This window comes from Dermacentor andersoni, chromosome 10 (assembly GCF_023375885.2).
Source record: "Dermacentor andersoni chromosome 10, qqDerAnde1_hic_scaffold, whole genome shotgun sequence".
In the NCBI taxonomy this organism is placed as follows: Eukaryota; Metazoa; Arthropoda; class Arachnida; order Ixodida; family Ixodidae; genus Dermacentor; species Dermacentor andersoni.
The window spans coordinates 13,221,931-13,234,430 of record NC_092823.1 but is presented as its reverse complement, the minus strand read 5'-3'; the positions used below and the strand labels follow the sequence as shown (position 1 = coordinate 13,234,430).

The 12,500-nt window shown below is 53.8% G+C and overlaps 1 protein-coding gene, 2 non-coding genes and 2 pseudogenes across 3 annotated transcripts in view; 2 read left to right on the top strand and 3 right to left on the bottom strand.

Annotated features, from left to right (window-relative positions):
* Positions 1-3,071: 3,071 nt before the first annotated feature.
* LOC126519398 (U2 spliceosomal RNA) lies at positions 3,072-3,239 on the bottom strand (annotated as a pseudogene).
* LOC126519258 (uncharacterized) lies at positions 3,227-4,891 on the bottom strand. The gene has a single exon (XM_050168875.2). The coding sequence runs from the start codon at positions 4,692-4,694 to the stop codon at positions 3,420-3,422; it is 1,275 nt and encodes a 424-aa protein (XP_050024832.2). The 5' UTR covers positions 4,695-4,891; the 3' UTR covers positions 3,227-3,419.
* Positions 4,873-4,964, bottom strand: LOC126519330 (U2 spliceosomal RNA; annotated as a pseudogene).
* A 4,059-nt stretch (positions 4,965-9,023) lies between these two features.
* LOC126519344 (small subunit ribosomal RNA) lies at positions 9,024-10,838 on the top strand. Its single transcript, XR_007596563.1, has one exon. It is a non-coding gene; the product is annotated as a small subunit ribosomal RNA (ribosomal RNA).
* Positions 10,839-12,412: 1,574 nt separating this feature from the next.
* Positions 12,413-12,500, top strand: part of LOC126521148 (5.8S ribosomal RNA) — a 153-nt gene continuing 65 nt past the window's right edge. The window contains exon 1 of the ribosomal RNA XR_007597191.1: positions 12,413-12,500. This exon is cut by the window's right edge and continues 65 nt beyond it. This is a non-coding gene — a ribosomal RNA (5.8S ribosomal RNA).

Sequence of the window (12,500 nt, the reverse complement as noted above, 5' to 3'; positions counted from 1 at the left end):
TGGAAAGATAATTATTATCCGTCGTAAAAAAGAAAAAAAAAGAAAGAAATCACATTTGAAATTATCATTGAAAGTGGCCACGTTTTTCGGGGCATGTCTTGATGAAATAATTTCAGTTCAGTTCAGCATGATTGGATTTCATCTTTTCCAGTATTCTCAGTACTCTCGTTGTAGTACCAATTGCCGGCAGATTTTTTTTTTAGTTGTTTAGAGTTATACATTCCTGAACGATGTTTTTCTTTTCCTCAAAGCTAGCCATAGAACCAGCGCTTTCTATAAAATCATGACAATAAGAATCCAGCATATCGGTTCATCTTCGGCGCGATTAAAGTTCGGGAACTGGCGATTTTTTATTGCCGTGATCAAGAAGGTTAACACCAGATAAGGCGTGATATTTCAGCATACCAGTCACGATATCTAATCGAATCTAAGATTGAAATGGCGTTCTGAATTCTTTCGGTTCCAGATAGAAAGAAACAGGAAAAAAAAAAAAAAAAAAGAAAGGATGTGATTGATTGCCATTCAAATCTGAAGACCGCGTGGAGAAAGTGTTCCGGTTTACATTCGGCAAATCAAAATGAACGGCTAAAATTAATCCATCGTCTGGTTTCATGCGCGAGATCACGTAAAAGGCAGCCATTCTTCTTAACATGGTTTCTCTCTTTTGCTCTCTCATTCGCGCACGGAAATTTCTTCGTACGGGAATTTTATGAAGCGAAGGCGGCTGCAGACCATTTTCTTTGTTTAGTTCATGTTCGTAGGCGCAAATTACAAACCTAACACTTGGAGCAACATTTCCACTACTCTAGAGGGGCATAAACTGTAGACAGTGCACGCTTTCTCATTTATCCAATCGCTCGCAAACACATTGCATTGCTAGTCTACAGTGGCAATACAAAGTGACGTTTCACCATGCACGTCGAAGTTCATTACCAGTACCGCGCCAGCATCGACCGGCCGGCGAAGCGACGAGCTCAGCAGCGCATGCGCAAGGCCCGACACCACCCCAACCGAGCTTCCCTGCTTATCGGAGAGAGCAAGTGCGCGTGAACACGGGCGCGTCTGAGTATCTGGATTTAAAAAAAAAAGAAAAAGAAAGCGTTTCCGAGATATTGACAAAGACAAGTGGTCGCGGTCGCTCTGAATCTTATCGTATTATAGAAAACGTGGGATGGCGGCGCTTCCTCGAGGGTCAGAAAGTACAATCGTCGAACTAGGTGGCAAGTGGAGTACATCCTTTTTCTTGGAACGGTTTGCAATTGACTGCTTGAATGTGCCGACCACGCGTCGCGGGTCGCGTATAGAGCCAACCGTTGGCAAGCACGCGTCTAGCGTAGCAGCAGAACCGATCGCGGTTGCGATAACCCATCGTTGGCAGCGAAAAAGAAAAACACCCACACGCAGTTTGTAGCAATAACCGTACAAATCAATGTGGTTTTAAATATAGCTTCACTGGTCACCCAAGAAGGGCACCGAAACTTTCTCATGACGCACACCGCTGTAGTCCACAAAGAACAAAGCGCACAAAATAGATATGATACAGCCGCACCGCATTATTTCGTGTTTTCACCATTTCATTACTTTCGTGTGCATGCGCGCTAGGGCCACGCAGGCCAGGAGTAAAAGGCACGAAAAGAAAAAAAAAAAATGGTACGCAATCCTAAGCTTTGACTTGACTGCTGTGGCACTCGCATTTGTGTTCTTTACCTTAGGCGAACGCAATGCGCAAACTGAACTGGAATTTCCAATAATGGAAATTCCTGTTTGGCTCATATTTGCGTTTTTCGCCCGAGCAAGCGCTTCACTGCACTACGCTTTGCCCCTTCAACGTGGCTACACTGCCCGGCAGGCGTGTTCTGCGTAGGGCCGAACCTGCAGGCAAAAAGCATGGGCGCCGCCATCTTGTTGAGAGCGGCGCCAGGGACACAATCGCGCCTAGCTCATTGAGTTTTCCCCCAAAACTGAAAAAAATTTGACTTCATTAAACGAGAAAGATGCCACGAGTGTCCCAACAAAAAGCTTTGAGGATTACCGAAGGGTAACTGAGGGCGACGCAACGGGCTCTGGAAAGAAGGATGATGGGTGTGGCGTCACGGGGGGATCGGAATAGAGCAGATTGGGGTGTGCGAGAACAAACGCTCGTTAATGACACCAAAGTTTAAACCAGGAAAAACAAATGGGCATGCGCAGGGCATGCAATCTGGGGGGAAGATAACCGGTGGCCATTAAGGGTTACAGACTGAATTCCGAGAGGAGGGAAGCGTAGCAGGGGGTGGCAGAAAGTTAGGAGGGCAGATTAGATTAGGGACTACATGGCGACAATCGGCACCTGACCGGGGTACTTGGAGGATCATGGGAGATGCCTTTGCCCTGCAGTGGGCGTAGCCAGGATGATGATGATGATGATGTTCATGATGAAAAGGTAGCAACAGGTCTTCGTAACATACAGGTTAGAAAGATGAGGCACCTTTTAACCCTTGAATATATTTCGCCACATTCGGGCATACGACAAGTTTGTTTTCGAGGCGCTCGGTCCCACTGCTGCGAAAATGTGTACACAAAGGCTGCACAGTAGTTGCCAGAAATCGGGCACTCTATTTTTCTTTCATAGGGAATCTTTCTTCCACTTGGGCAGCGGATTTCGGCGGCAGGGCGAGCTTGCGTGGGCGCGGTGGTTTACGGATCCAAGCGATAGTGAACTCCAAAATCCAGTGTTGGCTTTGAGTGGGATTCATATTGATTGCGAACCCCACGGCTAATCCTACCCCCCATCCCCCCAAGTGGCTCTTTACAGGAGACAATCATTCAGAGACATCGGACAAATAGGAATTCTGGTTCTTTCTTTTGCTTTCATTAATTTTTCTCGAAGCCCATAACTAGAAATTTGCTGGAGCGGCTGTCCCATTTGCGACGCAACAAGTGCGACGCTACACACAGATGGAGTGGCAGTTTAATTACTCTCGTGGTCCGCGAACCGGCATCGTTGCGTGTAGTATAGGAATGGTGCGTGTCAAGTCAGTGCTCGCGTTGAGCTTGTGCTCTTCATTTTGATTGAATGAAGTCTCACCTAAGTGAGCGGGGCCGATCCCGGAGGTAGTGCAATACCGGGCCGACCTGCGGCGGAGGTGAAGCAGGCTTCAAGCACTCCGCCAACTTCCAAAAATAGGTTTAATATCGTGGGTCCATATAGAACCCGTATCAGATATTAAGCTGATAAGAACAGAGGTTTTTGAAAAAATGCTTGTTACATTTTCCCAATGAAAGACGGTTTCATTGATGTGAATTTACTAGAGTTTGGTGTTTAGTTTTTGGGCAGGCATAGAGGTGTGTGTTTGTTTAGTGTTTGTTGGGTATTTTGGAAGTTTTTGTGCTGGCATAGAAGTGTGTGTTGGTGTAGTGTGTCTGCCTAGTGCTGTTCTTCACTTGGCTGCGATGTGCGCTGCATAGATGTCTCGTGATGCAGCGATTGTCTCGCTCACGGCGAGTTTCTTGAACAGCCGCAGGTATTTGCGGCTGCAGAAGCGGCGCATGATCCGGTCGTTTCGGGGATCCCACGATCCAAGTGCTCCGACGATGATGGCTTCCACGGTCACTTTCTGGAATTTCCGCAGCAGGTACTCCCGGACTGGCTGGTACTTCTCCTCCTTCCCCTGGCGGGCCGCGTTCAGGGCTGCAGGCCGGTTCTCGAACGGGCAGGTTACATCGATGATGATCGCCTCCTCGCCCCTGCAAAGCACAAGGTCAGGACGGAGATTAGTATTACCTACTGGTCGATTCTCGTGGGTGACAGTGAACTTGGCGGAGGCAGCGGCTTTCACTCGGTTCACGATCTGGTTGTGGCGGTTGGTGTATGCTTGACTGTGAGTCATGCAGTGACACAGGACATGTGGCAAGGTCTCTGGTTGACCGCCACAAATCCTACACCGTTGGTCCACGGCCGTAGCCCATGGCCTCGCTGCGTTCAGGGGAACGACATTGAGTCGGGCCCGGTGAACGAAACGCCAGTCGGCAAACCTCGTGAATTGGCCGGTACGTACAAAGTGGGAACTGCTCCGGTCGGCGGCAACGCACTCCATCACTTTCCCCTGACTGGGTTTTTGGTGGAGATCGTGATCTCGTGCGTTTGCCAGTGCCGTCCGGAGTGTCTTCACCACCTTAGTACGCTTCCTCGGGCCAAGTGTTATGTCACCCCTGGAGATACGGGGGCCGTCTTGTTCGAATTCCCAGGTGACACCAAGACGCCGAGAAGCCTTGCGGGCCTCCGTCCACACGGACTGGAGCTGCGTCGCCGTGGCCCGGAAGTCACCCTCAGTCTCGCCGCTCAGGTAGGCGTCCATGTCACCCGGTTCTGCAATGCGCCTCAGCCTTTTGCATGTCACGACGGTCAGCGCCTGCAGTGCCAGGTCCTGGACTTCAGTGTCTGCAGAGGAAAGAAGTTTGAAAGCATTGTCAATTCTGCAGATGTCACTGACTTCTGCCGCCACAGGAATGCCAATGGCACCCGCTGCGGAGCTACCGTATAGGTAGTCGTTAGCAGCGTTGGCAGGCAGGTAGAGGGTCCGCTTGATGAGTGGGCGAAGCGTGTCCAGGCGAGACCACTCTGCCTTACCAAGGGAGCCACACCTCATGGCAAAGTTGAGCGCCGGAAATACAAATGTTTTAACGGCGTCCAATCTCTGCCACGGGGCGAGCATCGAGGTAAGCAGGCGGCGACCCACGTTGATGGCTTCGTCCACGGTTGCCTGGTCCGGTAGTACCGAGAACCCGACTGGTCGCCCGAGGAAGTTGTGTGCCTCGAAGTCACTGATTGATGGGATTGGGGTGCCGTAGACCGTGAAGGTCGTAGGTCTTGTCCCCACGGGTGTCTTTCCGGAGAGGTGCAGTGACTTGCACTTCGTATCAGATATTAAGCTGATAAGAACAGATACTACACTTTGATCTTAGCCAAAAGGCCGAGAAGCGATGTCCTTCACTTCACTTCATTGTACTACTGCCTTGTGGGCGCCCTGCCGACATGGGTAACCTCAGCAACAGCGTGGGCAATATTATAAAATTCAGCCTGTGTACAGACTCAACGCTCCCTATCTCACGGATGAATTCGCAACGCCTCAGTCTTTCGCTGTTAACGAAACGCTGTCGCGTAGAAACGAGACCCGAGTGCAAGCTTGCTTGTAACGCGAAACCAACCAAGGCAACCTCGTAGAAAACGGAACAGGCGAGCGGAAAAAAAACGCGCCAGGGGAATGCTTACTTCCGTCTGAATGCGACCGCTCAAGGTGACCTTCCTTGAGGGCTTCGTTTCAAGCCCGTGTGCAATTGTAATATACTACGCGCATTTCCTTCATTTCTTTTTATTTACCGCAAGGCCCACTGAAAATTTTGATACGGCACAGGCCGGGACGGATCGCAACGTGTCGAATCGACCGGTAGAATTAGGTAGCATGCCCCATGTACGAAGACGAGCAACATAGAAGTGAATGACAAAATAAATATAGAAAACGCTGCACACTCCTTCCAACCGGAAACATAGAGGGGAGAAAGATCGCCATCTGAAACACAGGCATTGTAAAAAAAAAAAAAAAAAGTGCTACCTCATCATCTTTACCATTACCGTGTGTGTGTATGTATATATGCATGTGTGTGTGTGTGTTTGTGTATTTATATATATATATATATATATATATATATATATATATATATATATATATATATATATACGCACACATGCTAGCATAGCTTAAACGCAGCTGGAAAGCTCAGCCTTGCACAAGAACCACCCCCTGTCGCAAACCCCTTTGAAACATTCAAATGCCAAACACGAGTAGAGCGAGGTCGTTCGAACCTGGCGCCAAAACGCATTGGCGCCATCTGTGTACGGAACTAGGAAAACCTGCGGACTTTGCAATACAGAAAGAAAGGTAGATGGCGCGAGCTAACGCTCCATTGCATACTAAGAACGAGAGTTAGTGAATAATGGCAGAAACGTCTTGGGAAGAGAAAAAAAAAAAACACGCAAAAGTTGTTGGCTTGTGCAAGCACTCTATGTTACAGCGATTAAAGAGCATAGCATCTTCTACAACAGCAGCTACAAAAAGAAGAAGAACGTGAGAGAGGGAGAGAGACAGGCGTGTTTCTTTGGAATGCAGAGCATGCAGCACATACTATAAAGTGCCAAAGAGACGGGGAAAGCAGATGGCGCGAAGGTGTATGTCCTCAAAGCTTGAAAGCAATTTCTAAATTACATGTACCGAAGTCCACCTACTCTCATCAGGTTGCTCCCGCCTCCAGTTGCGTTTAAAGTGAAATTACAGTCGCCTCAAAGGCAGACAGAGAGAGAGTGAAAATAGGTACACTTGCTTCGCGCAGCTGCAGCCGTTCAAATTTTACAGCAAGAGCACTCCCGAAAGCACAAAGTCCGCTGCCGCCTGGGCGCAATGCGCTCGCTTCAGTAAATTGCCGTGCTGGCCTCGGCAACCAAGAGGTGTAGTGCGGCAGACTGCTGCATTGTAGCACACCGCAAACCGTGCAGACGTAAGCGATCGCCTCGACATCGCTGCGAGCGCTCGAAGAGACAAAGTCCGAAACCACGTGTGCCGGGGCGGTGCGAGCGCGACGCCTTTGACGCAACTTTTGCGTACAAGCCGCCGCACCGCCACGACGGAATCGCTGGCATCCCGCACGCAGCTGCATTGTGTCACGCCGGCAATCGTTGAAACACCACGCAGTCGTCGGCGTCGGCCCCGACATGGTTGCGAGCGCTGGAAGAGACAAAGTCCGAAACCGCGTGTGCCGGGGCGGCGCGAGCGCGACGCCTTTGACGCAACTTTTGCGTACAAGCCGCCGCACGGACACGACGGAGCCGGTGTCACCCTGCAGAGGGCTGCACTATAGCACGCCGGGAACCGGCAAAGAACCGCGCAGACGTCGTCGTTGGCCGCGGCGTTGCCGCGAGCACGCGAAGAGACAAAGTCCGAAACGACGTCAGCCGGGGCGTCGAGCACGCCGCCCGCACTGTTCGCACGCGTGCTCGGAAATGGCGAAGGGGCCGCGCTAGCGTGCCTTGAATCGGTGAGCGGCGGTACCGCGGCGATCGCCAGAGCTCGAATCCGCCCTGCAAAAGCCAAATATTGGCGCTCGGCTCGGCGCAGTACGCCGCCGCGTCGCACGAGTACGGCCCCATGGAGGTCTGGGCACTTATCGCTGCTACTGTAAGGGGCCGTACGGCCCCGGCCGACATTGTACCGTAGTGCGATTTTCGTCTTGCGCGTGCTCGTGGCGGTGTCCGCGCACCGTTCCGACGTCGACAATCGTGCCCACGACTACGCGAGCGCTGGAAGAGACAAAGTCCGAAACCGCGTGTGCCGGGGCGGCGCGAGCGCGACGCCTTTGACGCAACTTTTGCGTACAAGCCGCCGCACGGACACGACGGAGCCGGTGTCGCCCTGCAGAGGGCTGCACTATAGCACGCCGGGAACCGGCAAAGAACCGCGCAGACGTCGTCGTTGGCCGCGGCGTTGCCGCGAGCACGCGAAGAGACAAAGTCCGAAACGACGTCAGCCGGGGCGTCGAGCACGCCGCCCGCACTGTTCGCACGCGTGCTCGGAAATGGCGAAGGGGCCGCGCTAGCGTGCCTTGAATCGGTGAGCGGCGGTACCGCGGCGATCGCCAGAGCTCGAATCCGCCCTGCAAAAGCCAAATATTGGCGCTCGGCTCGGCGCAGTACGCCGCCGCGTCGCACGAGTACGGCCCCATGGAGGTCTGGGCACTTATCGCTGCTACTGTAAGGGGCCGTACGGCCCCGGCCGACATTGTACCGTAGTGCGATTTTCGTCTTGCGCGTGCTCGTGGCGGTGTCCGCGCACCGTTGCGACGTCGACAATCGTGCCCACGACTACGCGAGCGCTGGAAGAGACAAAGTCCGAAACCGCGTGTGCCGGGGCGGCGCGAGCGCGACGCCTTTGACGCAACTTTTGCGTACAAGCCGCCGCACGGCCACGACGGAGCCGGTGTCACCCTGCAGAGGGCTGCACTGTAGCACGCCGGGAACCGGCAAAGAACCGCGCAGACGTTGTCGTTGGCCGCGGCGTTGCCGCGAGCACGCGAAGAGACAAAGTCCGAAACGACGTCAGCCGGGGCGTCGAGCACGCCGCCCGCACTGTTCGCACTCGTGCTCGGAAATGGCGAAGGGGCCGTGCTAGCGTGCCTCGAATCGATCGGCCGGGGGCCCCGTAGGGCGACAGACAGGCAATTGTGCAGGAAACCGTACTGGCCATTGGCGAGAAATTGCCGTTCGCGCATTCGGTGGACGCGCTGCGCTTTCACGACTTCGGCATTGTGCTGCCGACGTAAGCTTTCAATCTTGCTCGCGGCGTTACGAGGCGGCACGATTTTCGCCAAACGCTCGTCGAAAGTGGCACGAGTACGGCCCCATGGAGGTCTGGGTACTTATCGCTGCTATTATATGGGGGTCCCAGAGAGCAGTCGCCCCCAAAGCGACCTGGGTGTTTGATATGCGGCGGGCTTCGTGCCCGTCAAGCGTGTCCCCGGTATCGCTCCCGTGGATCCCACAGCTGACGTCTGCAGCCTCATCCGCTTGATGCGTTAGGGGCTGGTTGTCGGACGACGCTTTTTCCACGATATCGAAGTGTGTTCCGCATCGTCCTCGGACGAATCAAATACGAAAGCGCCGAAGGCGCGGGCGTGACCCGTCGCCTAGCGGCTTTGCCGTCTCGGCTACGTTGCAAGTGTCGGTCGGTCCACCAGTGCTGCGGGCTCGAGAGAAACCGCAAGCCGCGATCGAGTCGACACAACCGGTCTATCGAGAATGTTGCGTGCTTCTTGCCGCGTGGCGATACCCGGCCCTGCGGGGAGGGCGCCGTAGCGAGCTCGAACGCCGTCGTCTCGGACTGTGCAAAGTGCTACCCTTTGCGAGAACGAAGCGTGTTGGGGCGCCTGAAGGTGGCCTCGGCATCGCAAAAACGGCGTCCGGCCTGCTTGATAGGCTGGACGCGCAGTTGAACGATTACCTGGTTGATCCTGCCAGTAATCATATGCTTGTCTCAAAGATTAAGCCATGCATGTCTAAGTACATGCCGAAATAAGGCGAAACCGCGAATGGCTCATTAAATCAGTTATGGTTCCTTAGATCGTTTCTTCCTACTTGGATAACTGTGGCAATTCTAGAGCTAATACATGCAGTGAGCCTGAAGCCCTTTGGGCGACGGGTGCTTTTATTAGACCAAGATCGATCGGGTTTCGGCCCGTATTGTGTGGTGACTCTGGATAACTTTGTGCTGATCGCATGGCCACGAGCCGGCGACGTTTCTTTCAAGTGTCTGCCTTATCAACTTTCGATGGTAGGTTACTTGCTTACCATGGTTGTTACGGGTAACGGAGAATCAGGGTTCGATTCCGGAGAGGGAGCCTGAGAAACGGCTACCACATCCAAGGAAGGCAGCAGGCGCGCAAATTACCCACTCCCGGCACGGGGAGGTAGTGACGAAAAATAACAATACGGGACTCTTTTGAGGCCCCGTAATTGAAATGAGTACACTCTAAATCCTTTAACGAGGATCAATTGGAGGGCAAGTCTGGTGCCAGCAGCCGCGGTAATTCCAGCTCCAATAGCGTATACTAAAGCTGCTGTGGTTAAAAAGCTCGTAGTTGGATCTCAGTTCCAGACGAGTAGTGCATCTACCCGATGCGACGGCTCGGACTGAACATCATGCCGGTCCTTTCTTGGTGCACTTCATTGTGTGCCTCGAGAAGGCCGGTGCTTTTACTTTGAAAAAATTAGAGTGCTCAACGCAGGCGAGTCGCCTGAATAAACTTGCATGGAATAATAGAACAAGACCTCGTTTCTGTTCTGTTGGTTTTTGGAATACGAGGTAATGATTAAGAGGGACAGACGGGGGCATTCGTATTGCGGCGCTAGAGGTGAAATTCTTGGACCGTCGCAAGACGAACTACTGCGAAAGCATTTGCCAAGAATGTTTTCTTTGATCAAGAACGAAAGTCAGAGGTTCGAAGGCGATCAGATACCGCCCTAGTTCTGACCATAAACGATGCCAACCAGCGATCCGCCTGAGTTACTCAAATGACTCGGCGGGCAGCTTCCGGGAAACCAAAGTGTTTGGGTTCCGGGGGAAGTATGGTTGCAAAGCTGAAACTTAAAGGAATTGACGGAAGGGCACCACCAGGAGTGGAGCCTGCGGCTTAATTTGACTCAACACGGGAAAACTTACCCGGCCCGGACACTGGGAGGATTGACAGATTGAGAGCTCTTTCTTGATTCGGTGGATGGTGGTGCATGGCCGTTCTTAGTTGGTGGAGCGATTTGTCTGGTTAATTCCGATAACGAACGAGACTCTAGCCTATTAAATAGGTGCGGGGTTCCCAGCACCTTACAACCTTCTTAGAGGGACAAGCGGCTCCTAGCCGCACGAAACAGAGCAATAACAGGTCTGTGATGCCCTTAGATGTCCGGGGCCGCACGCGCGCTACACTGAAGGAAGCAGCGTGTCTTTATCCCTGTCTGAAAAGACTGGGTAACCCGTGGAACTTCTTTCGTGATTGGGATAGGGGCTTGCAATTGTTCCCCTTGAACGAGGAATTCCCAGTAAGCGCGAGTCATAAGCTCGCGTTGATTACGTCCCTGCCCTTTGTACACACCGCCCGTCGCTACTACCGATTGAATGATTTAGTGAGGTCTTCGGACCGATGTCCGGCGCGGCCTTTCGGTTGCGCCGGTCTGTTGGAAAGATGACCAAACTTGATCATTTAGAGGAAGTAAAAGTCGTAACAAGGTTTCCGTAGGTGAACCTGCGGAAGGATCATTACCGGATTGTGAAGGGTGGCGAGCGCCATTGTTTCTACCCCGTGTGGGTGAAGCAGCTCGCTGCGCCCGACGCTTTCCGCCGCTGGCCCCGCTTGGACGCGGGGACGGCTATACCCGAACATGCCGGGGACTGCCTGAATTTTGAGGGGCGCCCCGTGCCAAATTTGTTGCGCCCAGTGGACGCCGGCTGCAACCTTGGACGGTTGGCTTGGCCGCGCCCGCGGGTAGAAACGGCGTAACGCACACTGGGTGGGCTTTCTGTCCGCTTTGGCGCTCTTGCGCGGAATGGGAGTAAGACGACCCGACCTGCTGCTTTGCCCAGTACGAGGGGAACGGCGAAGCGTGCGGTCGGTCAAGGAACTGACGGTCGAGAGCTAATGCCGCTGCCGCTTAGTACACACACGGAACCGTGGTGCGAGCGCTCTCCCGTCCTCCGCGGCAAACGCTGCCGAGTCTGAAAAGGCTGGCGGCTGCCGGTCGCTTCCTGCGGCGAGTATGGAGTAACGACCCGACTTTGTTGCCGCCCAAGTACTAAAGGAACGGTGTGGCGCTCGGTCGGTCATGGAACTGTCGGTATGAGGGTGCGGCTGCCAAGTACGGAAGGAACCGTGGCCTAAAGTGCTCTCCCGTCCTCCGCGGCAAATGCCACCGAGTCCGAAAGGGCCGGAGGCTGCCGGTCGGCTCCTGCTCGTGACGCGCGAGGTGTCGAGATCGCGGTTTAATGCGACGACGTCTGCAGGCTATTCGCCCGCCGCCGAGGGAAAGGCGGCGTTGCTGCGAAGTACCGAAGGAAACGCGGCTTTGCTACGTCGGAAGCGTTCTGCGGTTAGCGGACTTGTGCGCTTTGGGAAGGCGCCGCACGTCGAAAGAGGAAGTACTGACAGACGAGGGACTGTAGTCCCGGATTCGAACGCACTTGCGGCCAGGCCCTTGCTGGCTTCGTCTTCCGCCTCAAGTAGACTTGTTGTGGCGCCGGCGCAGGGAGCCGTCCCTGGCACTGGCCGAGTGGTTTTGGAGAGCTGCGCGAGTACGCGCGCCGGGCTCTTGTCTTTCGTCTCAAGTAGGCTGTTGGATCAACAGCGGTTATGCTGCGGCGATCTGCCGATGCGAAAGTGTGTGTGTGTTTGAGGCCCTTCTATGAACCTACTGCTGACTGAAGCGAAGCACGTCGATGGGGGTGAAGCCCTGCCCGTGGCCGTGTAGCCGTTAAAGACTCCACAGCGGCTTAGCCCTAATCATGGCTCTGTCGCTCTTTGCAATTTTTAGTGGAGCGATGTGAACGTGCACACGAGACACACGGGTCCGGTGGTTGGATGGCAGGTAAAACCGGCTTCGAGTGCGCGCAAACGGCATAAGCTACCTCGAGGGCAAGCGAGGAAGGCGTGGGCGCAAAACACACGCGCGAGTAGCAGGAGTGGAGTGCCATTAGGCTTTCAGCTGCTGAGACGCGGCCGCCGAAAGAGCGAGACTGGAGGAGCGCACGCCGAAAGGCGCTCTTCGAAACCACACACAGGGAGACGCCACGTGCCTAAAACCCTGGTTGTACTGTACTGAATTGAACAAACTATTTTTCACGACTCTAAGCGGTGGATCACTCGGTTCTCGGGTCGATGAAGAACGCAGCCAGCTGCGAGACTTGGTGTGAATTGCAGGACACACTGAG